Source organism: Phalacrocorax aristotelis, chromosome 5, assembly GCF_949628215.1.
Source record: "Phalacrocorax aristotelis chromosome 5, bGulAri2.1, whole genome shotgun sequence".
NCBI lineage: Eukaryota > Metazoa > Chordata > Aves > Suliformes > Phalacrocoracidae > Phalacrocorax > Phalacrocorax aristotelis.
In genome coordinates, this window is record NC_134280.1 from 59,822,565 (window position 1) to 59,849,611 (window position 27,047).

Below are 27,047 nucleotides of genomic sequence, written 5' to 3' on the forward strand. Positions count from 1 at the left end.
AGTAATCAAATTCTGAATGTTTTGATCACAGGACATGAGGCCAATTACTGTACTAACTAGAGTGTTAGAAACCACTCTGCAGTACCTAAAACGCAAGAAAGTCCCACTGCAAGGTGTGACAACTGCCACAGCCTGACCCAGCTGCAGTCTGCTGGATGTTTCCATCTGACTGATGGTCATTTTCTTCCAGAGAAGCCAGAGTTCAGGGGCTTGGGCAGAGTGCACTGCCCTAACTACTATATGTGGTCTCCCACCTCTGCATGCCACCCACACTGGAGGACTGGGCAAGGTCAAATATTTGCCCTCTCCTCCACATGTGTTGTGGCTCAGCAATCTCTAATTCTCCTCTGGTTGTCTGATGGCATTAAATGTTGACAATACCAACCCTAGAAAATCCTCTATGCTATAATACATGGTTATTACATATGTGGAGTAGCCTTTCTCACTGTTGAACCTTGCAAAGAAATGCTGAGCTCCTTTGCTAACTTATTTTTATGTGAACTCTCAGAGCACTGCAGGCAGAAAGAAGGTCAAGGCTGAGTCATAACAGTATGATATAAAAGGGGCTAGTAAAACCACACACTCTTGGCAGATCACTTAATTCTCCCAGTCTCAACTGGGGCCAACCATATATGAATTACCTTAGACTTCAGTTATACATATATTCCTGTTGTCTTTCTAACTTCCTATACTTCATATGATAGGTTATGAATACAGATGATAGACCACAACTGAGCCCAGACATATATATATATGAAATCCATTCCTTTAGCTACCTGCCCACAAGTCTTTGCTGGGATTCCAATGTCACGCTGACTCTTGCGGAACAACTGCTAAATCCAGGCTAATGAGTTTTGTTAGATCTAGCCTAACTCCGTCCAGAGCTGTTTTGGTACATCTGTCCTATCCGTGCTTTTGTGCATTTCTAGTCAGAGCAGGAATACCATAACCGACTAAGGCCCAGCGCAGTTGATTAACTCTGTCTCCATGCCACTTGCTGTGTGCTCTGTTCAGCCCAAGCTGTCCTCGGCTTTCATGCTATGATGCTTGAGCCTGGTATCTGCCCATGGATAATATGAATACATCTACATAGACTCTGGCAGTAACTAATGTAATTGGCTTTAAAAAAAGGTGCTACAAATCCTAAAAATTTATTATTATAGTGGAAAGCATACTCTTGCAGGGTAGGGTTTTTCCCACAATAGCCGAGAGTGTGGTCTCGCACAAATGAGAATTTGCACATCAGGAGTAGGAATTCTTTTTTCAGCAACGTGATTTTCAGAATACCCTGTAGCTCTGTACTCCACAGGGTACCGTATATACAACAAATAGTGTACATAATACCTGACAACACTTTTCATTTCCTTCAGTAACAGAATTTACGACATTTCTGTGTCAGATTACCTGCTTGCTCCTGAACCATGATAAAGGGTGCGGGGGGAGCAGGAATCTTCCTGAGCTACCATTACTAAGCCATTATTTTGTATGCATGCATCCATAAACATATTGTCATGTCTAACATGTTCCTGACAAATAGTTAACTAAGGATCAAAAATTTCACAGAAATTAAGACCATGAATTGTTTCTAACTGGAGTTTCTTTTAAAATCCCAACCTTAATTTCTTTTAGCTACAGGAACATTCATTTTCTCTGTCTTTTTAATTTTGAAAATCAATAGTTATAAAAAATTTAGTCTGAAATCATTCAGGAGAGTAATTTCAAAAGAGATATAAGAACAGACACATTTCTGTCACTGATGTCTTCTTAGTTACAGAAGATTTATTTTTCCTTTAGTTTACAATTAAAAAAAATTGTCCCTACAGACAGCACTGAACTGATTTAACCAAAATACAAATATAACTTTATGTACCTTGATTTACTCAAAGTAATTATTTCAGTAAATCCACAAGACAAATATTTCTAAAATTTGTTATATAATAACATATAGCATAAATATATTTAAAATTGTTAAACTATTTCCTGGAATGGTTTTCATATCTTTTCATTAATATCAAACAACTTAATATAGGGTGAAACATACTGCTTACTGCTTTAGTTATTAAAACAGTTGGTTAAAGTAAGTGAATAAGATCACACCTGGATTGCTTTTGGAATTGGCAAGGAATGAAGAAGCCTTTTACATCTTGGTTATTGGTTCAATTCAGTAAGTACCCATGATGTTTATAAAGATCTTTTTTTTTCAGTGAGCTCCAATTTTCCCTGCACCCATCTCCCCATTCCCAGAGCTGCTGTTTGTTCAAAGGATCAGATGTATCACCAAGGTTGATAAAAAGTTGAGCATTAACTGTCTCTGTGAATGGTCTTACCAGAACAGGCCCCAAATGTACTAAAAGAAAGGTTGTTCACGCCCTTGTCCCATCCATCTCACCAAGCCACTGTGGAATAACAGCGGCTTTATTTACCCTACCTGACATGCACACTTCCCAGCAGAGAACGGCCTAGTAAAGGAGGCTCCATGGGCTTTCAGCTGGTACACACAGCTTGACTAAATTGTGTATTTAACCACGAGAGCTCAACAGTTTCACCTGCTTACTGATCTTTACCAGACAGTTCTCGGCTTTCAAATAGAGCAGTTCTTATTTTCTTCTGATCTTAGTCAGACCTGGTGATAAAACTGAAATTTAACACAAAAAGGTTATTCTTCTAAGAGTAAAACACTTGCTATCTAATGTAAACTGTAGGTGACATTAAGATTCCAAAGGATCTTGGGGAACTTTTAATGGATACTTTGTGGGATTTTAATATGACTTTATTTGGGCACTCCAGTGTTTCAGGAGACATTTGAAACTTCCAACCTTCAGATATTTGATAGAATTTACTCATCATGGCCATCATATGTAACTTACCTTCTATGAGATCACACAACACAAGACTTCCAGGTGAAAAAGAGCTAACAGACTCTACAACTCAGGACCTATAATGCTAGGTTGAACTACAGCACTCACCCGTTAGGCCTAAGGTCAGGCAGGGGCCTGTCCAGTGGCAAGCGATCGCTCAGGTAAGCATTGTAGCCGTAATACTGGAATTGTTTAAGTGCAATACGTCTGTTTTCAGGACTGAGATCCTGGCCCCAGTGAGCAAAGAGAGATGAGTCAGTGAACGCTTCAGCGGGATTTTCTTCGAGTTTTGGTGGAGCTTCTACAAAAGACAAAGACAAAAGAAACAATTTTAGACTTTCATTCCAACAGGCTCTAAGGTACGTTACTTTAAAAAGCATAACTTTAGGGAGAACACCACACAGAACAGCACACGCTGCCAGCTTACATCAGCCTGTAAGTCTTCACATAACATCCCCTCGCTTATCTCTTGTGGCAGTGTAACTATTAGCACCTAAGGCTCTAAATTCAATATTCAAAATACAGTTAGTTAAAAACAATTATTTTTCATCACAATCAGACTAAAGGCCGGGACTGATAAATCTAAATGAATTAAATTTCAAAAGGATTCTTATCAGACAGCAAGAATGTTATTTTGGTTTTATATACAAAGCTGAATTACTTAATTTCAGACTGAATTACCTTGCTAGAAAAAGACAAAAGTTTTGAAGGGGAAAAACAAAGACAAAGGAAGAGAAGAGAGACTCTGTAGGGAACACAAAATGGCTGCTGAAGTCTGTGTGTAAAATAAGTTATTTGAAATTACAGATTTAACAGAGAGAGAAATTCACTGCACTTGGCTTCCATGTTAAAATAGCAAACCAGTTTCAGTCACACAATAATTTTATGGTCCAGATAACCAATCCAGTCTATTTGAATTTGCAGTCCATATTTAGGCGTGTGCAATGACACTACTGGGATTGTCACTTTTTAATATTTGTGTCATAAAATGCTTTTGTACCACAAGGACACATTTCCAGCTGTTATAAGAAATAGAGAAGCTGGGAAATTATATACCTACAACTTAATTTAAGAAGAGCTCCAGTACAATGAAGTCACAGCATTTGTTCTCAATATTTAGCTGCTCAAGAAGTCTGTTCAAGGTGAATTGTAAGGCTCTGTTACAGCACTATCTCACTTTTCCAATCAGCCCTTCAGTCTATAATCAGGTGACCACACCATCTAATCCAGAGAACCCCCTCTCTCTGTAAACACTTTATGATATACAGTACACTAATAAAGAAAGATCAAATGTCTTACTTGAATCCAATTTGTCATCATAAACCAGAAACTCACAAAGAAAAAAAAAGTCTGCATTTTCTGGAAGTCCTAATTATTTATGAACAGTCTCCATAGCCGTTAACAACTAACCAACTAAATAAAAACTCTCATTTCTGAACAGCTGTACTCACAAACCATAACTGTTCGGTCACACAGAGACTTACAAAAATAAAAGCAAATCTTTGGACACTGGTCCACAGTCCTCTTCAGTACTGACACAGTCACCTGCAGACCTGACAGCTGGCTTAAGCTAGCTGCGTGGAAACACCTAAAGAGAACTGTTTATATACTAGCAGTATATACCACCAGAATCGTGACTCCCAAAGAATGTCAGGAAGCACATTCTTTGATCTCTTACTAAAAAGAATCCAAAATGCAAAGACATATGTTAGAAGATTAAGTTGTTTGATTCGTTCAAGATGTTTTCATTTTTCTCCTGACAATACTGACAGGAAACCAATGACACTTGCTTTCCTGCATTACATTCCAACCTCTGTAAATATGTAATGTTTCTTTACTTGTCAAAGTACTGCCTCCCAGCCTTAAATCCTGGAATCAGCTCCAATTCTTCAAAGACGAAAGATGTGCTAAACCCTCAGTCAAATGAGAAACTACTCTGACAGGCCCTGCTACTACATAGACAAACGTGGCAAAGTGGGGCTTGTGAGTTCGCATACAACTCTGCAATGGAAATTAAGAAAACTTAATTCATTAATTCACTGATTAAATTCAGATCATTTTAGAAGGTCCTAAATTGAGAAAGGCAGAATAGTTTTTAAATACCAGTCCAAAAATCACAGCAATGGGGAAAGCCACAGGTATGTCTTTCTATTGTTTGACAACTATGTGATCTCTGCAAAAACAACCTGAATTTAAACAAAGATTCTCACAAACTATCTTCACATCATAAGAGATATTTAGATCAGGTATGTTCCTGATCCTGGCCAGTAGAAATTAATGTTGCTCGGCACTTTTCAAGAACATGTACATTCATGCTGATCCAGAAAACTATGCAAACATTTGTTCAACCTGTCACGTGTTACATTAATCTGGATTTCTCCTAATCAAGCACACTTTCTCTGAAAGTTTTTACTTTTATATTGATAATTACACTTATGGCAGAAGACTGTAGGATCCACCCACATGCAAACAGCCCACCAATGCATGAAGACATCTGAATAAAAGTAAGACTCATGGTAAGAGTAGTGCATGCACATGCACTTTTAAGTATGGGCAGCTCCAAGGATTATTTTCCATGGATGAAGAACCATCCCAGAAATAACTGTATTCACAGAATCACACTCACACAAGCCTCTATTGAATTATATCTAATGATTTTGTCGGCAAGACTATTTCCTAAAGTGCTCTGTGAATCTCTTGCTGTTTTATGATTGAAAAAGCACTCAGTAATCCATGTTGTATCTGCAAAACTAAGATTTTCCAGCAGTGGAAATCTGTGAATTTAGTTTACAAGCTCTAATAAACCACTTGCCAAATGCAGCCATTTTTTTTTATAGTAACCAAACATGTTATTTCAAGATGTTGTTCTACAGGAAAAAAACATTAGCAAGAACTTTCAATTACAGTACCAGTCAATGGAATTCAGCACACATCTCTGATGATGAAGTCTTTCTTCCCTTTATTTGGCTGAAAACCCTTGGGGAAGCAACTTTATTCAGGCAGTCTCTCACAAGAAATAAAAACAATTATTATAAGACCATCAGCTGCCTTTTGACTAGTCAACAAGTGTATTTGATCTCTGAAAACAGATCTTGGCCTGAAGTCTCAACAGCCAGTTCTTCTCACCACTTGCTTCTACAGTTACAGAATGATCATGGGAAGCTAAGGCTCAAAGGTGAGCCAGTAAATAGTACTGCCTGAAGCTATGCTAAGGTAGGCACATTTATCTGCTCAGTTATTATTAAAAAGGAAAGATCAGTTCCATTTTTCCTGTGGGAAGAAAGATTACCACCTGCAGCACATTGCTGCAAATGTTAACATGGGGTCTTCTTCTCCATTAACTTTTCACACCATGCAAAGAGCAGCACCATACACAGATGTGAGGCTGGTATTACCTCTTGACAGACTGACACTTTGCCATTAAATCAATTGGTACCAGAGAAAAATCACACAGATGTCAGCTGGCTGTACACCTGGGCTGAGGAAGTCTCCTTCCAGAAGCCTGGCTGGTCATGGCGTCAACATGGGATTGGTCACACACTGCCTTCCTCAGTAAAACAAACTCACAGCTTGTTTTCCACAAGCATCTGTGTGTCTTTAGCTCATGCTTTCTGGATCATGTTTACTAGTTATGCAATTAATATTAAAATAAAACCTATTGCTTCATCTGATCTCACTGATTGCAGCCTCCAAGATGGAAATTCACTCTCCTCTTTCTATTGTTCATGATATAGAGTAAGCCAGAGACACCAAATCAGAAGACATCACTGAAATCCAGATTGTACAAGTCATGAAACCAATTCTCTCCTAGTAATAAAAGGTATTTTTATTAGTAATTGAAGCTTGAATGAACTTGTGTTAACACTGCCCTTATAATGAAACACACAAACACAGGTTTCAACAGCCTTTTCTAGTGTATCGGGTACAAGTAGCATTGTTTGGAAAGCAGAGGGACTGCAGGAGCGGCCTCTGGGAGAAGGCCAGGTGCTGCCCTGTGCCAGACATAGCCGCTTCCCCAACAGACTCACAGCTGGCCAAAGCTGAGCCCATCAGCTTTGATTCTGTGATTCTGTGATCAGTGAAATGGGTGGCACTTCTGTGAAAAATATGTAAGAAAGGGCAGAAAATTACAAGGAAAAGGGAGCGGCAAAGATAACAGAGGAAACAAGGAAACAAGAGAAGACCAAGGTCAGGAGAATAGGAGGTGCCCCATGTTGTCTTTTTCCTAATATCAAAGTTAGTAACAAAATGTTCATGTTAACTGGTAATAAATTAAATATGTGCAACAAAAGGTCTATCCCTTAGTATTAGTAAGGAACTGCAGACAAGCAATGTGTTAGAAGCAACAAGAAAAGACAGACCATATCCCACCAAAAGTTATGCATTTCCTTTTACTGATTTTAACTGCTGTAGCGTACCAGTGTATCCCTTTCCTTTCTCTCCCTTCCTTCATTTGTTATCTATTTATAACCTACACTTACTTTGTTAGTTTTTCTCAATACATATTTGTCTCTGACAGTTTTCATAAGGCAACTCATACATCTGGTACTCAAAGAACAATATAATAAAAAACCTGATCAGACAGTAAGGAATTCAGGAAAGGTTTTTTTTGATTACCACCAAGCATGTTTATAGCATCATTTGATAACAGCTAATAATGGATTCACAGGAATCACTCTGCCCACCATAAAAACACAATTATTTCCGGGATAGTACAGGACAATGACTTAACCTACAACAGCATTCTTAAGTTGTGAAAGGAAGGAAATGAAGATTGTTGTATCCAACTGTAATTGTAGTAGCCTTCAACCATCTTGGCGAAATATAATTATTTAATTACCATTTGCAGAATGTAATTATTTAATTACATGGGGATATTTTCTATCCAACAAACGGACATCTCTGTTTCAGAACCACGAATGGCACCTCTAACTACACTGATTCATTGGCTATGCAAAGGTTTAGCAGCAATCTTTCTTGAAAGACTGTCTTCAGTTTTGTCACCAGTATTTTATGTTGCATCAACCTATTTCTTGCATATCTGCCATGCAAGTGCTCATCCTGCCCATTCATCCTTCCTTATCAAGATTTAAGGAAGACCATGAGAAAATCAGTGGCTGCTTCAAGTTTCTGATGGCCTTAACTAGTAAGTTAGTGAACTCATGTAATAACATTAACAGCTGGCATGTAGCAGACTGAGTAAGGAATATTGCCATATTTAACCTAATTTCAGCAGTACCTAAGGCACAAGGATACTAAAGCATCTATAAGGAACAATTTTTAAAGCACTTTAGCATCTAAAACTATAATTGGCACTGTGGCTGTTTGTATTGTATCATGATCCATCTATGGAAGCCTTTAAGCTTTAAAATAAATCAGTTGTCCTCTCTTCCAATATGCATCAGCAGTTAGCAACTACTTGATTTACAGAAGAGGTCATAATGACAGCCCTGAACAGTAAGAGTTCAGTACATCACAAGTCAGTACACCGCACATGCTTTATCCTCCTCTGCGCTGCTTAATTTGGACCATAAACTGATGCCAGTAATACACTTTTTCCCTCTTTTAGTTTTTCTTATTTATTTTCCGAAGCTGTACATTGCATAACTTCTCTCCAGTTTATAACTGATGCTAAATTGACTCTGTTGTTATGGTTTTCGTTATTTCTCATGACATTTCTCCTTGAAGTTTCATCATATAAGAACAACCTCCTTAGCTATAATTAACCGTTTCTACAAATAGTACCACAAGGCATTTAAGTAAAGAACCCAGATTAAACTATGCAACAGAAAATGACAGCAGGAAGGCCCATCCCTAATGACAACTGGAAAATTCTGGTAACACAGTTACACTAAATGAACTAATGGTAACTAAATGAATATGGTTCTCCATAACAAACTAGTAAGTCTTCTAAAAAAGTAACTTACATGCGCATTGTGTACCTCAAAAAGGAAACTCTCTTCAGACCAACACTTCTGAGAACGATGGGACTAACAAAATAGCCAGCTTCAACAGAAAAGAATGCTGACGTAATTAGCTCTGTCTCTAGTTGAATCTAGTTAGATCTAATTGAAGATGTCCCTGCTCACTGCTGGGCAGTTGGACCAGATGACCTCTAACGGTCCCTTCCAACCTAAACCATTCTATGGTTCCATGATTCTATGATCTCCATAAAAAGCTTTCAAGCGCGTTAAGAAATACTCAGGTTTTTCAGCTTCATTCAGATTTAAACTTTTCTTCCTATAAAAGGATACCATGAACAGATTTACAATTAAGCAAAAGGATCAAGCCAGAAAAGGGCTGCAGAAATAGTTGCAGAGACAGATTCAGACATGTTGTTTGCTGTTACTAGTCCGTAAGATTTGTTTTGGTTCTACCCCTCATTTGACTGCAGGCCTACTCACAAAAGTGGCAGTGTTTCACATCAAACTTTACCACTGTGAAAAGGCCTCTATGATATCAGAAGTGCTTTATGAAATCTGCAGTGTAACCTTGTATGCTGATTTTGGTAAGTTCCAGTAACAAGAAGGGATAGACAGTAAGTCAGCAAAAATATCCTATCTGCAAAAATACCCCTACGTCATCTAAAGACCTGCAGAAGGCATCAATAATTGAGCAAAACTACACAGGCTCAGGTGTAACAGGTTGCTCACAAAAGAAAATGAGTTAGAAACGATGCCAGGATGTAGGCAGAAAGGCTTTGATCACATGCTCTTCTGAGTTTCCAGTGCTTGACACTTGTTTACCAGCAGAGAAAGGAAGGAGCATGCAAAGATTAAAGAGGTAATGTAGTAGCCATGCCTTACCTTACAAGGTGGACTCATGATGAGAATCTAGGTAGACTACCATTAAAGACAAAATAAACCTCAGCTCTCTTTGATGTTCAGCAGCGAGATTTTTGGGAAGTCAGGTTAAACTAGTAAATGCTTTTATGAAAGAGTACCATGGTTTGAAGAAACCGAAGGAACTGACTTTCTCACAGAGCATCAGCAGCCTTCAGATGCTTGAGACAATCATGAAGAAGCTCACAGCAACTTTATGTGTTAGATTGTCTCTGCTGGTACTTTGGGAATTATTTTAGGATTTTAAGTAGCGACTTTTTCATAGGCCTAATGGCCTCAGACTCTGGCTCCTGGCGCTCAAAAAAGTCTTTATTTGACCTCCTGCAGGCAGTAGCATTTCAACCTTCTGTGGAAGGAATTATCTTTTCATCCTTTTCCTCTACACATGCTCTTCATCTGTTAGCCAATCCATACCCTCTATACCCTCTTGCCAGAGGCTATTCTACGGCACAGGTAAAAATCCCAGACTTGCATTGGGTCATAGAGCCTTAATATGGTTTTTAGAAGTATGAAAACTTTACCTAGATTTTGTCACACAGGAGGATATACAGAGGAAGATCCCACTTTCAAAGTCTGTTTTAATTAATGCAGACACGTTATCACCATCCTTAATACTTACAGTCCAACAATTCCTGTCTTGGAAGGCTGATTCCATGCATGACACTGCTATAAATCATCTACCAGATCAATGAACCTCTGAAATGAATACATTACCTCCTTGTTTGTACAGTGTGATGAAACACCAACAAGCCAAGGCAGAAGCAGCTCACCAAGATGCAACACTGCATCAGCCATGGAGAAAAAGTATACTCAGAAGACAAAAATCTAAAGTTACAGTAACAGTGACAGTGCTTCCCTCAGAAAGGTTATTTTATGTATTCTCTCACCCCCAAAAAAGAAATCACAGTACTGCTGACAAGTGTCAGCATCAATATTGTTTTGTGCTGAAAAGTTAATTTTACTGTTTTGAATATTTAGGTGAAGTAAATTCCCCTTGTCAGAGTCTAGTTTTGTTCCCAAAGAACTGACTTTAATGGAAGTGCACCTAAGAAAAAAATGAAATATCTAAGTGGGTTAAATTCTGCTACAATTGCTCGCTTACAGCTCAGCAAGTCATACTGAAGTTGCCAGGGTTCCTCAAACAGACTGACAGAGCTTGTCAGAGTCGGTCTGTACAGAGTATGAAGAGCAGCAAAGCTTTAACCTTAAAAAAATTAAATCTGATCCAAACTATGTATAAAACACACAACCACCCTGAGAGGATCCCACTCAATATCCAGTCTTTGCGTATTCCGGCACACTCTGTAGTTAGTGTCAACACTGGACAGATCAGACAGACAGGGAATGGGAATAAAAAACACCCAAAGGAAAAAGGTGAACCTTTCCTGAAAAGCTAACTGTCAAGAAGCCATGATAATAGTACAAATAGTATACAATCAGTATGAAACTTTAAACTGACAGCACACATAGAAGGAAACGCCAAAAACTCTCTCAACAAATTTTTGACATTTTTGAGAACTTAAAGCACAGTTATTATTATTAATCGATATGTCTCTGCTATTGCATTTTTGTGCAGCCAATACACATACAAAATGGTAAGCTACTAGGGTGCTGCTAACATTAATTTTAATTTGTTTCTAAAAAAACCAAAATATCTTGGAGAAATTTTATTTTTTTCTGAGAAATAATCCCATGCTAATTGTGTGTATTAAGGTGGAAATTCAGCCTGGTTCTCTGGCTTATTAGCAGTTCTTTCTCTCCCTGAAGTCACTTACACGTTCTAGAAACATAAACATCAGACTGTATTTTCCCTATATGAATGACACAAGTAGATACAAACTAAGAGCCAGAAAGAGCTGTTTGGAATCTTTACCCAGATTCACACCCACACCGAAGTGCTCTGTGGTTTTTTTTTCCCCCCCTCTTTCATTTTTGGCCAAATAGGCCATCTTGGAACCCTGTAACAGATCCGGCTGGGTCTCCCCCGGAGCCACACTGGCAACAGCACACACAAACACTATGCAGTGAGCCTGAAGGGCTCCCCAGGGCAGGGGTGCCACGTGTCTCCACAGCATTCTCCCCTGTATTCATGTTACCTAGATACTCCCATTAACTGCTTACTAGACAAGACTGTGGGGAGCTAACTATTTATCAAATACACACTCATAAAGGGGTTAATTGTGCCACACATTCTCAAGAATGTATTGATTTGTTATTCCCTTTCAGGGACTTCTTATCAGAAATATCAGGGTGTATTAGATGTTCAGTGATAGACCTGCGAGATCTCTGTATTCAAATTACGATGTTCATATCATCAAGTCTTCTCAGTTTTGAAAAAATGGAATGAGGTAATATATTGCAAGAGACTGAAAAAGGGATGCTAACATGTACTTTCTGAAAGCCAACGTCAGCAATTCAAGTTCTTACACAGCAAATGGACAGCCTGGGTATGGCAAGTTTGGTTTTCAAGTAACGCAGGTAAACCAGCAACAGAATGGGAGTTGTTGCAGTGACGATCAAACTCATGAAAACTTCAGAAGGCAGCTCACTGCTGCTAAAGAGTCGCTTAAGACTTGGTTTCACTTTGCTCAGGACCAAGACACTTGCAAATATAAGAGATCCAGATGCTTCTCCCAAGCAGGAGACATAGGGGAAGCCACTGGTCCCAGAAGGCTGCAGGTCACTGGCACAAAATACTGCAAGACCTTCTACTTACCTGGGCTGTGTGTCCTGAGCTTCATTTTATTTGACTGTTGATTGGCAGAGATGTCAGGCTGCAAGCATAGACAGCTGTCAGGTTTTGACAACTGGATGTTTGTCTCTTTTGTGCAAAACTATGCCTGTTCTACCTCATCTCTATGTGAGTATGTTCACCCAAAAAGGACAGATGTTCATGTAGAGAAGTTGGACGTTTCCTGCCTTGGCAGACTTTGATAATCTAACAGTTCCTAAAAAGTCGTTGCACAAAAGTTACTTTACACTGAAGAAAGATGTGTGAAGGTGACTCTCCAAATGTGCTCAGTGCTAGAGGGCAGTGTAAGAAACAGGAAAAATTGGCTTCTAAGAGAAATCTGAAGTTTTTAACACTTCTTAAGAATTTGTTAAAGAGCCTTCAGAACTGCAAGTAGCAAACTTACAGACTGCTAATTAACCAGCAAATTCTGTTACAGTGGTTAGTGCCTAAGGGTAAGAAAACATACAGGAGAAAAATAAAATTATTATTATTATGTCATCAAGCAAACACTAAACTACACTGTGTGGGTACATGCAAACAACACTTTACAGGAACAAGGTCTTGGTAAGGGCTCTATATTTGTCCAGGACACCTAGAACTAGCCTATTCTGATCTGAAAACACTATAAATCTTGGCCACCATTGTTTCTACTAGATATCTTCTCACTACTAGCCTATTAAATTCCCCTCTAGCCATAACTGTGCCATGGATATGAATCAGGCTAGACATGCCCCTGCATCATTCTGGCAAAGTCAGCATAAAGTTACTACAAGGCTGGACAACCTGAAACTAGAGTAAAAGCTTTTAACCTACTGGAAAGAGATTATCAAAGAAAATACATAATTCCAAGTACAACCAATTTCCTCTGATAATATTTACCAGATGAAGACATAGAGCTCTCTGACAGGTATCCATACTGCACTTTGAAGACTTTTTGCATCCCCTGACACCAATATATTGACAGAGACCAATTTTGTCTTCTGAAATGGGTAAAAGGGTGATTTAAAAAAAATACACTATAAGGATATTGAAGACTAAGGAGTATCAAGTTCCAAATCTTCGGACTTTCTAAACCACATTTTTAAGATTGCCCAAAGCAATACCTCTCTGCATTCCTCATACTTGGAAACCAGATTTTAAAAAAGCATCAATTGACTTAAAGTAACACATAATTGCTTAACTACAGGCCTTCAAGATAAAGGGTGGTCAGAAGAATTGTTTACTGAGTATCACTTAAAGGACTACTGTTGTCTTTATTACAAGAAATACATTTTAAACTGCAAAATTATCTTTCTTATTTCAAAAAATTCTGTACTTACGGCACTAACTTAAACTCAACCTATAGGCAAACATGCAACAATTTTTGGAATAACAGTCTGATGATACAATAATAATCTGCCAAAAATTGCCTGAAAATTTAGCAACCTTATTTCAGTTTGTGATACATAGATGTCAACGTTACAAATGGCAGTGCAACTGCCACGAACTGGTACGGTACCCATAATGGAAACAGAGGAATGAGATGGGCACAATTACCAATCTAATTTTGCAGATAAGCAGCATGATACTCTCGTTCCAAGTCATGGCTCTGGTTAGCAGGAATGAACCCCCCTGCGATGCTGACTAGGTCAGATTGTCAATTAAAGTGCCAAACCAGGTTAGGTTCATCATCTCTGCTGTCTGCTGTTTTGTGAGAGTTATTGCACTGGGGTAACATGTTTCCTGTCTTGGACCAAAAAGACAGCGTGCTATACATAATGGCTACATAATGGCCACTTTTTAGTTACTTGTGATAATATTTTGCAAAATTCCCAGCAAATTTCATTAGTGTGCACTTTACAAATAAAAAGAAAATAATATACAAATTAAACCCTAATTTTACAGAACAGCCAAATGTTCAGTAACTTCACACACAAGAAGTTCCACTGACTTTGGTGCCTTCAGAAGGACTTGAACAAATGACTTCCATGCATACAACCCCATGCTTGCCTAACAGTTTGTCGTTAGGGAAGCTGGTTACACTGTGGACTTTTCCGAGGCAAGATGGAAGACAACAGAAAGTCACAGATGAGAGATCAATTTGCATCCCGGAAACAGAGAGGTGCCAGAAATTGAAACTGCTTCTACTTGATGCTCAGTAACAAAGCCAAATTTCTAAAAATTACTTTCCTCACTTCCGTACTACCATGGAAGAACTAAGTGAAGACACAGGACATCAACTTATAGAAGGCCTAGTATTATGCAATTACACTACTGCTTTTGCAAGCATTTTATATTGTAAATGGATGTAAACACAATTGAATTATTGTGGAACTTTTGTTTTATTTAATTCAGAGATTTACCTTACATTAAACTGGAGTCAGATAGGATTAATCAAATATTCTTGGGTAAGACCAGTAACCAAGCACTGGTCATTGGATTAAAGCTATAAAGATCTTTGCTCAAAATACACGCTATTTTTGCCACTGGATAGAAGAGGATCTCTCGTACAGCACTGAGGCGGGAGTTTCACATCTTTATTCTTCTGCAATTGCCACTGTCACAGAAGACAAGTGGAAGTGTCATCACTGACAGCTGTGGGATAATCGAGCAGCAGACACCAAAAAAAGTCTCACGTAAAAATCTAATTTCAAAAGTGACATTCGGATTTCGTAGATCTTCACATTTAATATACACAACTATTTCTTCTGGGTCAAATGATCAATGCTGGAGCCTGCTGTATTATTTAGAACTTTCATTCCCATGCCCATTAAAATCCATACCTTCTTCTTTTATTCTTTATTGAGGAGCTGACATGTTAGTCATGTAATGCCCTAAGCAAATTCCAACACAACAAAAACTCTCCATGCCAAAAGTCCTCCTGCAACTGGCACTGAATGCCATTTCATGTTTTCCCAACTTGCTTTTTTCCATTCTTGCACATTGTGGAACTTCTGTTCCACCAAACAAAATAACTGAATTCTACCAATAGGGAATTTTATTATTACTGGTAAAACGGTTAACAAGTGCAAACGTTGTTTAAAAATGCAGCTTGCTTTATATTTAGAACTAACATAAAATTTAGATGATAAACAAGTAACTTTTGGTTTGGGTTTTTTTCCCCGTTTATTTAATTACCACGGTTTAAGGACAGCTTAAATTGTAAACAGAGCAAATGGCTGCCTGGGGTGGCAGACCACCTATGTCACCTAATCAAAAGAAAGGGGATGACTTTCTCCACTGATGGCCCACAGGCAACTGGTTATTGCTCCTGCCCGATACTTTCTTCTAGCTTCCTGATCTGACCCTGTCCTGGCCCTTTCTTCTCCCCTCCTCTTCCCAGCAAGCCAAAAGGGTGAGCAGAGGTTCTCTGAGAGAAAGGAGAAGAAGAACAGTTGATTTTGAAAGGGAGGAGGGGAAGCAGTAGCAAGCCCAAGGACCCTCCAGCTGGACTTCCAGGACTGAGTGGGCAGGGAGGCAGGGAAAGAAGTGGCCATTTCAGGCTGACTTCCAGCCTCCTCCTGCCTCCTCTCCCCCACTAGCACCCAAACAATTCCTCCCAGCACAATTACTAAAATAATGAAAATACTTGTTCACTACATCCTCCTGTCACCACAGTTGAATAAATACTTGAATATACTAGGCACTACAATTTGTCAGCTCTTAGCAAGTATGTAAAGTTTTGCAAAGCAAGCTTGAAGGGTACAGATGTACCGTCAATAAAATCTACATATAAAGAGCACTCTTCAAGGGCAATAGAATAAACCAGGTTTCACAGTAAGGCTTACAGTCAGAGACCTCTCAAAGATGCAGCACAGTCAGTTCCAGTGAAGGAAAGAAGACAAAGGGATTCAGAATATTCTACTGATTGTAGCTGCACATGTTCCTAAATTTAGGTATTTGCTTATGTGCTTACTAAAAAAGGAAGCTCATATGCATTTAATGAATAGCAGACCACATTTTTCTTTGGGATTAGTGGAGTTTGCAACTGTGCAGCTGAGAGGATTTAAAAGCTCAGTGGGTGTTATATCATAAACCCAAATCTATGTCACCTGAAATAAACAAGAAAGCACTTAACTATTTTGAAAACTTTATTTTGCCAAGAGCTGTCAGGCTGAGACGCTAATTAGTGGTATGTACAGCTTTTACTTTTATACAAAACTGAGTAGTCACACCAGAAGAAAATCCACACCGGAAAGAGAAACTAGCTCTCTTCTGCACTCACCCAACTCAAAGCACCAAAAATAGGCTGCTTCTTTCAGTAATCACATAAAATGAGATCTCCTGCTGTACTGAGCTTCCTTAGACTAGTTCTCCTTCAGCCATTTCCATTCAGTCCTCTGAGGAATTTTGTTTTGGCCCCTTCTTCAAGCAGCAGTTCCCCCGCTCAAGACAGCCTTTTCACCTTTCATAAATACTTTCAACATTATGATAAACATTGTAAGCTGTTTCACCACTTGTGAAGTGTATCACTGGCGCCTCAGTAAACAGCCATTTTGGTAAGCGGGCCTGAGCTTGACAGGGCTCCTATTTCAAAAGTACTTTTCAAACACTTGCAGATGTAATTGTACATGCTTGGAGCTAGTTCACACTTTCAATAATTTTCCTAAGCTATCCCAGGACAGAGATGAGCTTCAGTTTTAAATGAAAACTGAAGAAATCTGAAGAACAGGACAGTTTTGAAGAAGAATACGTGCGCGCTTCTGTAAAAGCATCTTCTATCCCCATTTGCCATTGCTCTTTTCACGCTTAAAGCACTGGACATACACAAACGCAGTAGTAGGGAGGAAGTGCAGGGAGTACATTTTAAAGCTTTGCAAACTCCACTGCAATAGAAAAAGAAAACTAAGCATAATATAGCCTCTGCTCTTTGCAGAGGAACATGAATGACAAATTAAAAGCCCTCTCCCATCTTTGATACCAAGTAGATTATTTGTGCTAATGTTAATAACAATAATAAACCAAGACTGGCAAGATGTAATAAATTCTCCTTGAAATAGTAAGAAAAAGCAAACAAATTAAGTCCTTGGGTTTAATAGGTATTTGGTAAACACTGTAAGACTATACTGTCATGATTTAACCTCAGCTGACAACTAAGCACCACACAGCCGCTTGCTCTCTCCCCACTGGTGGGATGGGCGAGGGAATCAGAAGGGTAAACATGAGAAAACGCATGGGTTGAGATAAAGACAGTTTAATAGGTAAAGCAAAAGCGTGCATACAAGCAAGGAATTCATTAACTGCTTCCCATGGGCGGGCAGGTGTTCAGCCGTCTCCAGGAAAGCAGGGCTCCATAACGCGTAACAGTTACTTGGGAAGACAAACGCCATCACTCTGAATATCCCCTTCTTCCTCCCCCAGCTTTATAGGCTGAGCATGACACCATATGGTGTGGAATATCCCTTGGGTCAGTTGGGGTCAGGTCTCCTGTGCCCCTGTGGCCCGTCCCAGCTCCTTGTGCCCCCCCAGCCTGCTCGCTGGTGGGGTGGGGTGAGAGGCAGGAAAGGCCTTGACTCTGCGTCAGCCCTGCTCAGCAGTAACGGAAACATCCCTGGGTTATCAGCACTGTTTTCAGCACAAATCCAAAACACAGCCCCATACTAGCTACTATGAAGAAAAAACTCTATCCTGTACAAAACAAGTACAACTTATCTTTAACTTAGTTTTGGAAAAAGAATATTTAGTCTAAAAGAAGACAACAAGCCATGTAGACAACCAGCAATTTGCATAAACAGACGGCAAAGAGGATTTTCTAGATTATACGCAGCAAATGCTTGTGTATGTATACTGTTCTCAGCTGTATGCACTGTCTATCCTACAGCTAGGAACTTTGAGAAATATCTACTACCTGAGGTTTTTTCCTCTTCTGAGTTATTTTAAGAAGTGCAGATAAAATGGCTTTAAAACTTATGGCATTCTGCATTTCCTTTGCACCTTTAAAAACCAGAAAAACTATTAAAAGTATTTTTTATTTGAAGCTGTATTAACTCTACTCTTTCTCTACTTCAGTCATGTGAAGAATGGAAGCATCTGACCAACATCAGCTCTGTGGAGTTCTGCTCCAGCAAGACTGTAATTTTTGCTTAGTTTACACAAATATTTCCAAAATTTGATAAATACATAAAAAACCCCACTATGGAAGAGGGTATCTCCCCAGTGTCAAGGTCTCAAGACTCCTCTGGAGATTGGACTGCAATGAAGAAAGAACAAGAGTGGAAAACTCCAGAAGCACTGTTAGTCCTCAAGACAATTTGAAAAAGATGCACTCAGTTCTCACCAACACATACAATTGTCCGTGGACTTTGATGATCATTACATGGGGCAAGAACTGGACACTGAGTGTCACTCCACATCAAAAAGCATGATCTTCAGATGAAAGGAATACAGACACAGTTTTTAAAAGCCTTATCTTTGTATCCACAATTGGGTCCCTGTTTGGAAAATAACGTCATAAAACTAATAACACCTGCAGAACAGCAAGGCTCAATTCTTTAATATTTGTTAAGCAGTTTGAAGAGATAAAATTCTATCTATTTTATACTGCTCTTTACAGCACACCAGGATGATTTGTCAGAAGAAGTATTTTGCAGTTTTATGATTAAGGGAGTTACAAAGCCATGAATGGTCATTACAGGGGGAAGGTGCAGTGACGTGATCATCACTGGTGAAAGAGATCTAAAAGCTTAGAACATACAAGGAGCTTCTTAAACAGTTGCTGATTGCTACAAAATGACAAATTCCACTATCATTTACACTAGAAATTAAAGACCTATGGAGGTGGTTGGTTATTTTTATTTTTTTGTTTTGTTTTGTTTTCAAGCCATCACAGCCCTGCCAGCATTTTAAAAAAAAAAACCAAACAAACAAAACAAAACCAAGAGCTAGATTACAGAATGAATCAAACTTATATCTGGAAATTCAGTTTTAAACCAAATTAAAAAGCTAAGGAAGCCAAGAAAAAACTGAAATTGCTGCCAAAAAAAGGAAACCAAATAAAAATCAAGGAAAATTCAATTTATTATCCAAGATACAAGGGGCACTTCAGTTAGTACTTTCTATCGTTGGACTACAGGTTTCCCTGTAGATCTACTATGACTTCAGTGTACGAAGCGTTATTGAAAAGGGCTGAAATTCACAAATCAACCTCTTGTAAATGTACTAAATCCACAAAGAAGGACATAAGTAGAAACATCTTCTGAAATTTTTATTACCTTTCTTGCAACATAAAACGAAGTGATAATTTGCCAAAATTCTGTCACGCCTGTTTTCTTCCTGTCCTCATCCCACATCTGTAGGTCAGCTTCTGGTAATCCCACAAAGCAAAAAAGACAGGGAAAAAAACCCTACACCCCTTAGTGGGCGTATATTTTGAAATCAAACAAGAATTTTATACTTTTCTATTTCCTTCTAGTAATGCTGTGTATCATACATCCTGAAGGGAAATACAATTGTTAATTAAAGGTTAACAGTTGTTCATTTTGTCCAAGATGAAAATCAAGACTTTTTGATAAGAATAGTTCCAGTCTTTTTAATGGTGCTCACCAATAACGCACCCCAATTTAAGCCATGGCAAAGGAGTACTGTGCCCACCGCACAGCACCTCCAAAAACATCAACATCTCAGCAAGTTACCAAGAAATACTGTTACTTGCTGAGTTAGCCACAGTGCTTCTGCAGAACTCCTGTTCTTCAAGTTATGCTTATCACCAATATAGTCCAAACCTACTTACTGTAGAAAAACTGACAAGAATCACAGCTGGACATGTTATTGAAGAAATGCACCTTTTTAACAATTACTGTAACTGAAATTAATCATATTCGCAGTAGATTTAAAGAGGAGAAGACCAGACCATGCAGCAAATGCATTTTTACTCTCCTGTTTTTGCTTCTCTGGAAATTCTTTTCAGTGCTTTGATAAACATCATTACATTTCATATTGTCTTGCATTTTCCAGGAAAAAAAGAACCAACAACAACAAAAAAACCCCCATTCAACAGAAAATAGCCGGAAAGGCATTACTAACAATGACTGTGCAACAGCTTAACTTCTAGGCACTAAACGATCCTACCACACTCATAGTTGTCAGGTGGGACACAAGTGACACTCAGATGTCAGCATGCCCGATATGAAGCACTCAGGCAGGCAAGAGAAGATGCAAAGGGCAGAAAGCCTGGCCTTGAATCCCACGTCCCACAGTGACTCACATGCTTCCTGCTGCAAGGAAGGGCCTTCTTTCACTTGCAATTCACAGCTCTAAACACTCTCCTGGACTTATGTGTCCACGAGTTCTCTTTAAAACAGTCCCCTAGGTCTGACCTTCCTCTATAAACAAACTGGAAAAAGGCCTTCCTCTTTACCCAATATTATGCAGTAAGAGAATCTCTGTAGGATACAAACCATTCAAGGTTTCATTCGCCTGTGTAAAGTGATTTGAATGTACATCAAGGCTATACTGGAACCCAGGCAAAACTGCTTAAATGAATGATAGCACCAGTGCTGCTACTGATTTGTACCAGATAAAGATCTAGAAAAACGTTTAAAATAGAATATTGTAGGATAGATTCTCATCTTAGCTATATTGAAATGGACAGGAGTAGAATCTGCTTAAATTCAAAAAACTGCCAAAGGATACATTTCATGTAATTGCACAGAAGTATTCTCTACGAATTCTTCTGTTCCACTGTAAAAGAGAGCAGAATCAGACCCAGATCCTACCGTCTGTGCATTAAATAAAGGAGTGTATTTAGCAGATATCTCATATACATATAATCCCAGGCAGGTGGTTACTAATCCTAGCTGTTCTAAATAGAAACAGAATTATCCAGGGGTGTTAGCAAACATCAGGAAAATGCCTAAAACACTGGGTAAGGAAAACAGACTTTCACGAATTTTGTGGAATACCTTTAATAACAGAGTACCAGAGATATTATTATTATATTATTTATTATCATTACTTTTAGCAGAGACTATTAGGATAGATAGCAGAAGCATATACTCTGATAAAACACCAGAGAATTGTGAGACATTCAATTTTGAATTTACGTAATGCTTTTAGGAATTGTTATGCATGGTAACAGATTTCATTAATCCTGAGGTTATGTCCAAAATGAAACACAGTGGTTTTTCATTTGCTCCACCTGCCCAACAGGTGTTTGAAATCTGCAGGGCTTGCACGTTAATTACTGATGAGTCACTAGGGTGGGATGGGCTAATTAAACTGTTTGAAAAAGAAAAGAATGGACAAATCATTTTACCAAAAGAGTTAGGATATTAGCTGCAGAGTAATAGTGAAGGAAGAAATTCTAGAAGCATCCAGCTCTCAGGAGAAGACTTGAGAGGAGCTGTTGTTACTTTGGAATAGCTATTCATCAATGAAACCAAAGATTTTCTACATCCACAGTAGAAATAATTTTCTCTAACAGCAAATGAAGATTCTTAACAGTTTGTTTCCAGTTAATCTTCACTCCGGGAGAAAAGCTGCCCTTTAATTCTTTGAGGCTTAAACACAGTTGGCATAGATAGACAAAAATCAGTAAAGGCTCCAGGAATTCTGTAAACAAATCCTAGCTCAAGGCAATGCCAGAGAATTAAATTTGTTACCTGGAAAATGGAATCTGGGATACTTTAATCCAATGTTTGTTTTATCTGAGTTGTTTTCTAAGTGCAATCTCTGAAAAAGGAATAATTCAAGCCAACCAGAAAGCGGGAGGTAATTTCCCTGGCAGGAGAACTAAAGCTTATTGCATTAGTCCTAATCATCATCTCTAAGCCTTAGCTGGAGAACTTTCCTAAAGAAGCCCCACACAGTGTTTCCTTGTGTCACTGGGGAAGAGTGATTCGGTAAGCCCGTTGAGGAGGCATGGCTTTCTCCATGAGCAGAGCCACAATTTGGCAGGGAACATTGTACAGAATCTACTTCTTTCCATCTGACTGAAACATGCACATGGAATCCACCTCTCCATACTGTTGACTCAGACGTTCTCAGTGTTATTTTGCGATCCAAAGTCATGTCAAGGGTGCTTCTCTGCCCTATACTGACATTTAGTCAATGGTCATTGTCTGAAAGAGGTCAGCAGGTGTACATGGGAGTTGGAGATTTAACTCCAAGTCTGCTTTTGCATTTTAAGGTAATTTATCAGAAAAATATATGCCTCCTTTTCAAGAGCTTAATGCTTGCAGATAGCAAGTTTTTAGTATGCTACTCAGGGCCAATAAGCTTGCCAATGTTTACCCAAACACTGCTGGAAAGAAGTAGAAACAAATACCAAGAAAATTCTTACACTAGTTTCAGAATAGTGGTCTGCTAAAAGGTCCAGCAAAGGAGTGCTTCTGACTGTTACTAGCATCTCTCTGCAGTTATACCTATGCCAATGCAGGAGTTTAAAAATACATTCAAGGAAATACTGATGAGACCTTTCTCCTCTCATATAATTTACATGAGATTAGGTTAATCAGAATCAGAGAACTGAGCACAATCTTGTAGGGTTTCTTCTCCGGTGGATGTTGTTATAGAAGACTCTGCCCCTTCAGACATTTACTCTGATAACGCTTTCTTGTTTATGTATTTTCCTGCCAAAGACCTAGCAAGTTGTGCAGGAACAGACATCTGTTTTTCCATCACCACTTTTTTGGCTTCATCTACCACCAGGTTCTCCAGTTCCCCAGCCTTATCAGAAATGGAACCGCAGATACCAGATTTCCACTTCTGTAGGTCCTCAGCTTCACCTACAGTCACTGGAAGATTTGCCATTGTTATTTACCCTGCATACTCTAATTTCACACGATTTTCATATGCAGAACTTTCTATTTGTGTTCATGATGCATTCTTGGTATTTTTCGTCTGTTCCCCCTGACACCTCTACTTCCTGACTTTGGCCTGCTTTCGAACTGCTGCAAAGAGTAACAACCTATGGGCACATGGAGCGCGCAAGGCTGCATAAGTACTTAGATACCAAAACATCTCCACCTTAAAAAAAAAGTGCCTAGCCTTCAGTGTGAAGAGCTATTAACCAAGATAGGCTGTTGCCTCAGACCAGAAGAAAAAGGAGAAAATGCTGAAACTTAAGAGCCAAACTGTCCCCAACTGCAAGCACATCCTTTGGCCTCTGGTAGAGGATGATGGTGGCACTGGGAACTTACACTAAGGGTAATTTTTTCCTGTTGCTGCTCATAGTATCCTACAACAGTAGTAAAGGAAAAAGAAGATTTAATTTTCTGCCTAAAATAATTCCTTAATTATCTTTGTACAACTGAGCACTTACAGAAAAGCCAGAATGTTCTCCCCGTGGATCTCATCTTGCCATTGTAAAACAGGAATAGCACTGCTTCCCCTGCCTTGCAGAAGTATTAAAAAAAAGCTATGCTTCTGAGCTACTCAGTACCAGCCATCACTGAAATGCCTATAAAACCAATAAAAATCCTCTTTCCTCTCATTAGCAAAGATGTTAAGAGCAGCCATTTTTCACAGATTCCTCAGCATCAGCAGACAGTTTGCATCACCAACAATCTTCAAATACTTATTGTCCCTGTCCCACAAGAAGTTAACACTGAAGATGTTGGTTTCGCTGTTTCCAAGCCGCCTGCCTCTAACACTCTCTGTATTACAAGGAGCAGATGTTTACTACAATTCCACTTCCTTAACTAGTAACAGCAGATTTGTTTTGTGCATAAGGAGATTAACTAGGTTTTCAAACCTCTTTGGAGTTTGGATTGTGAGGAATATTAACGTTTCAGTAGAATTATCTTCCCCGCAGAGTCATGTGGACTCATATATTCATGGTCTTACAGCCTGGTAAAAATTTGGGTCTATGAACAACAAATGTTAAATTGTTACCAAGAGGGTATCCATTCCCAGCTGACCTAATAGTACAGCATGCAAAGAAGCAAAAATGCTAATTTTCATGTTAGAATATATTGCACTCTAATTTTGTTCAGGCAAAATCCTTTCTTTAAATTATACCTTTTAGCCCTAACAAAATGTGCACTTCTTTGCTTAATTATACAGCCTGCTTTTACCCCTGTCTTTTCCCACTCCCCCTTTTTGTTTTTTCTTGCTCAGAGGTATGCAAACCATCTGTGCAGCTAACATGGTCTAATAACTATCTGCAAATCTGTTTCCCTGAAAGTGACATTACCAAAGCTCGAAGGCCAAACAGTACCAGCTGTTTGCAGGAGTGCAGGCTTCCACATCACAAGGTCTCTTTAATTTGCTCCTGGCCTGTTATGTGGACAATACATGAAAATATCTTAAGACTCCACAGGTCACATACTCCTGCTCGGGTCAAACATACCTGCACATTTTTGATTTTACAATACCAGAGCATAGAATTTGAGTTTAAATGCCAATATTTCAAATAGCTAACCAAGTTTCACACCGCTCATTTCTTTGAGAGGCAATGTCCAGTAGACATCAGACCCCTATGGAGACAACTTCTGAAGAACAGTTTTTCCACTGACTTAATAAAATCTATTTTCAGTAGAATTATTGGCACTTATTCTCAACACACTGCCCAGTACACGTTTTCCATATACGCTTCATTTTGCTAATATCTGATTTTTTTCACTATTTTTCTTTATTGACAAAGGGAAAAATCTTCATCTCAAAAAGGGTAATAAAAGTGTTGATTTGTTCTTATAATGCTACACCATTAAAACTTTTCTGAACTATTACCAAAAAGATACTTAAATTTTATTCTCATGAAACTTGCAGAATATACCAACACACGGTTATTTTTGTCGCTTTTTTATAAGATTTAAGTGTTCGGGATAACTAAAGAAACTCCAGAGGATTTACACTCTCCACCTCTGAAGAGGAAGATTCCAGGGTCAAAAGAATACATCCTTGGCCCACAAAAATCCAAAGCATGTTTATACAGCCTCTGAAAGCGCCTGTCTTCATTTAAATTTTTACAGTTTTTCCTTAGATTATGTTTTGGGAATCTGTTTGAGAAATTTACTTGAAATATTTCATGTTAGTTTTTAAATTAAATTAGTAAATGTACAAATGATATACCTAAAGTGAGATGTTTCTTATACAGTCATACCACCAGCCAGGGCATCTCTTTAGTAAACAAGACTATTTTTACTAAGAAACATTGACATGATCTTACATTGCATACTACTGGTGTAAAGGAGACTTGCAGTACAAGTGTTGGAACTGGAGCAAAGACATACTTTTGACCAAAGCTAAAACCTGTCTCATAAAGAGAGCCTTTTTTTTCCATGTTGGGGGCAGGGGTGTGTGTGTGTGTGTGTGTGTAATCTAATTTAAATACACTCAACAGACTCAGAGGAGCTCCTTCTTATTAAAGGTATTTTCTTCTGGTAGCACTCACACATCAATGCTCACAGCTTTCAACACTTAAGAAAAGCCATGTTCTATAAAACATGATGGTAACTTCTTCCAAACTTGCATTTCCTATTAATAGCATTAATCTCAGTTTAACCTTAAGTATTTGGATATCTCTTAATATATCTCTTACAATATATTGCTGCCAGTGCAGGGAATGGTAGAAGCAGAGGACAGGTAAGAGCAAGAAGAGAAAGCACTTTCATTACATTCCCTCCAATATACTAATGAGCAAAGCAGAACAACTGCATGGAAAGTAGTAAATCATGCAGGGGAAAAAGTCAATATAAATCTGTTTTCTCTTGGAGTAAAAGTACACTCCACATGCCACAGTATCGTTTCTTCTTGAGTTTTCAGCAATGACTACTCAGATCCTCCTACTGGGACCAACTCAACCCTTGATAATTTTTAATTTAACTAAGTATTAATTTCTAAACCATACCTTTGAGACAAACAGTCCTTTACAGAGAAGATAAAATATAAAGGGATATTGGAACACAAATTCCTACATTGTTTTAACATTTAAGGAAAAGGAGTTATTCTTTCATGAATATCTGTTAAATGAACAGCTTTACATAAAGTATATTCAGAGAACAAGGCTTACAATAATATACAATATATCTTCCTAAGTGGTAGTAAGACATACTGACAGAAGAAAATACTGCTGGAAACTATGGTATAACCCAAAACTTTGTTTCACTTGTGACTGACTGATGGATGATCATGTCTTCCCGACACTTAACTGGATTTCCAAGGTCTACCTTTAAACATGATCAGCTATTTGTCTTCTAGTCTAGCTTGACAAATAAAATTAAGTAGTTTGGATTTATGCTAGCTTCTTCACAGATTTTCCATTTATAAACATAGAAATAAAATTTCTTATGTAGAATTTCCCATTAGAAAAGAGCAGGAGAATGAGGAATGAGATTTTGTCATATTTGTCATATAATTCTATTTGATGTCATTCCTCTTTCAGTGATTTCTATCTGCATAATTTAATAGTTCATTATCATAGTACAGCCACTGAATCTCAAATAGCTGGTAACGATCATATTTCAGGACCTGTTAGCATCCGCTTGCTACAGTCCCATTCTTCCCATCTTGTATCTGAGCCACTTCCAGCCAGTCAGAGGGATGGAAAAAGTATTAACAGTATTACCATAGCAGGGTAAAAAACTTGCAGCGTATTACCCAACATCCCAAACATTCAGGTGGATGTTTCCAACCACCCTAAATAGGTTTCTGTGCAACTTTTATTAATACTTTATATTAGACTCCATGTGCATT

General features: G+C 38.5%; 1 protein-coding gene across 9 annotated transcripts in view; it reads right to left on the reverse strand.

The window, feature by feature from the left end:
- Nucleotides 1-27,047, reverse strand: part of GALNT18 (polypeptide N-acetylgalactosaminyltransferase 18) — a 342,335-nt gene that overhangs the window by 124,365 nt on the left and 190,923 nt on the right. For all 9 annotated transcript variants that reach the window (XM_075094838.1, XM_075094835.1, XM_075094837.1 and 6 more), the window contains exon 3: nt 2,967-3,159. In XM_075094838.1, the coding sequence (XP_074950939.1) occupies nt 2,967-3,159 (193 nt within the window). The remainder of the gene's footprint in view (nt 1-2,966; nt 3,160-27,047) is intronic.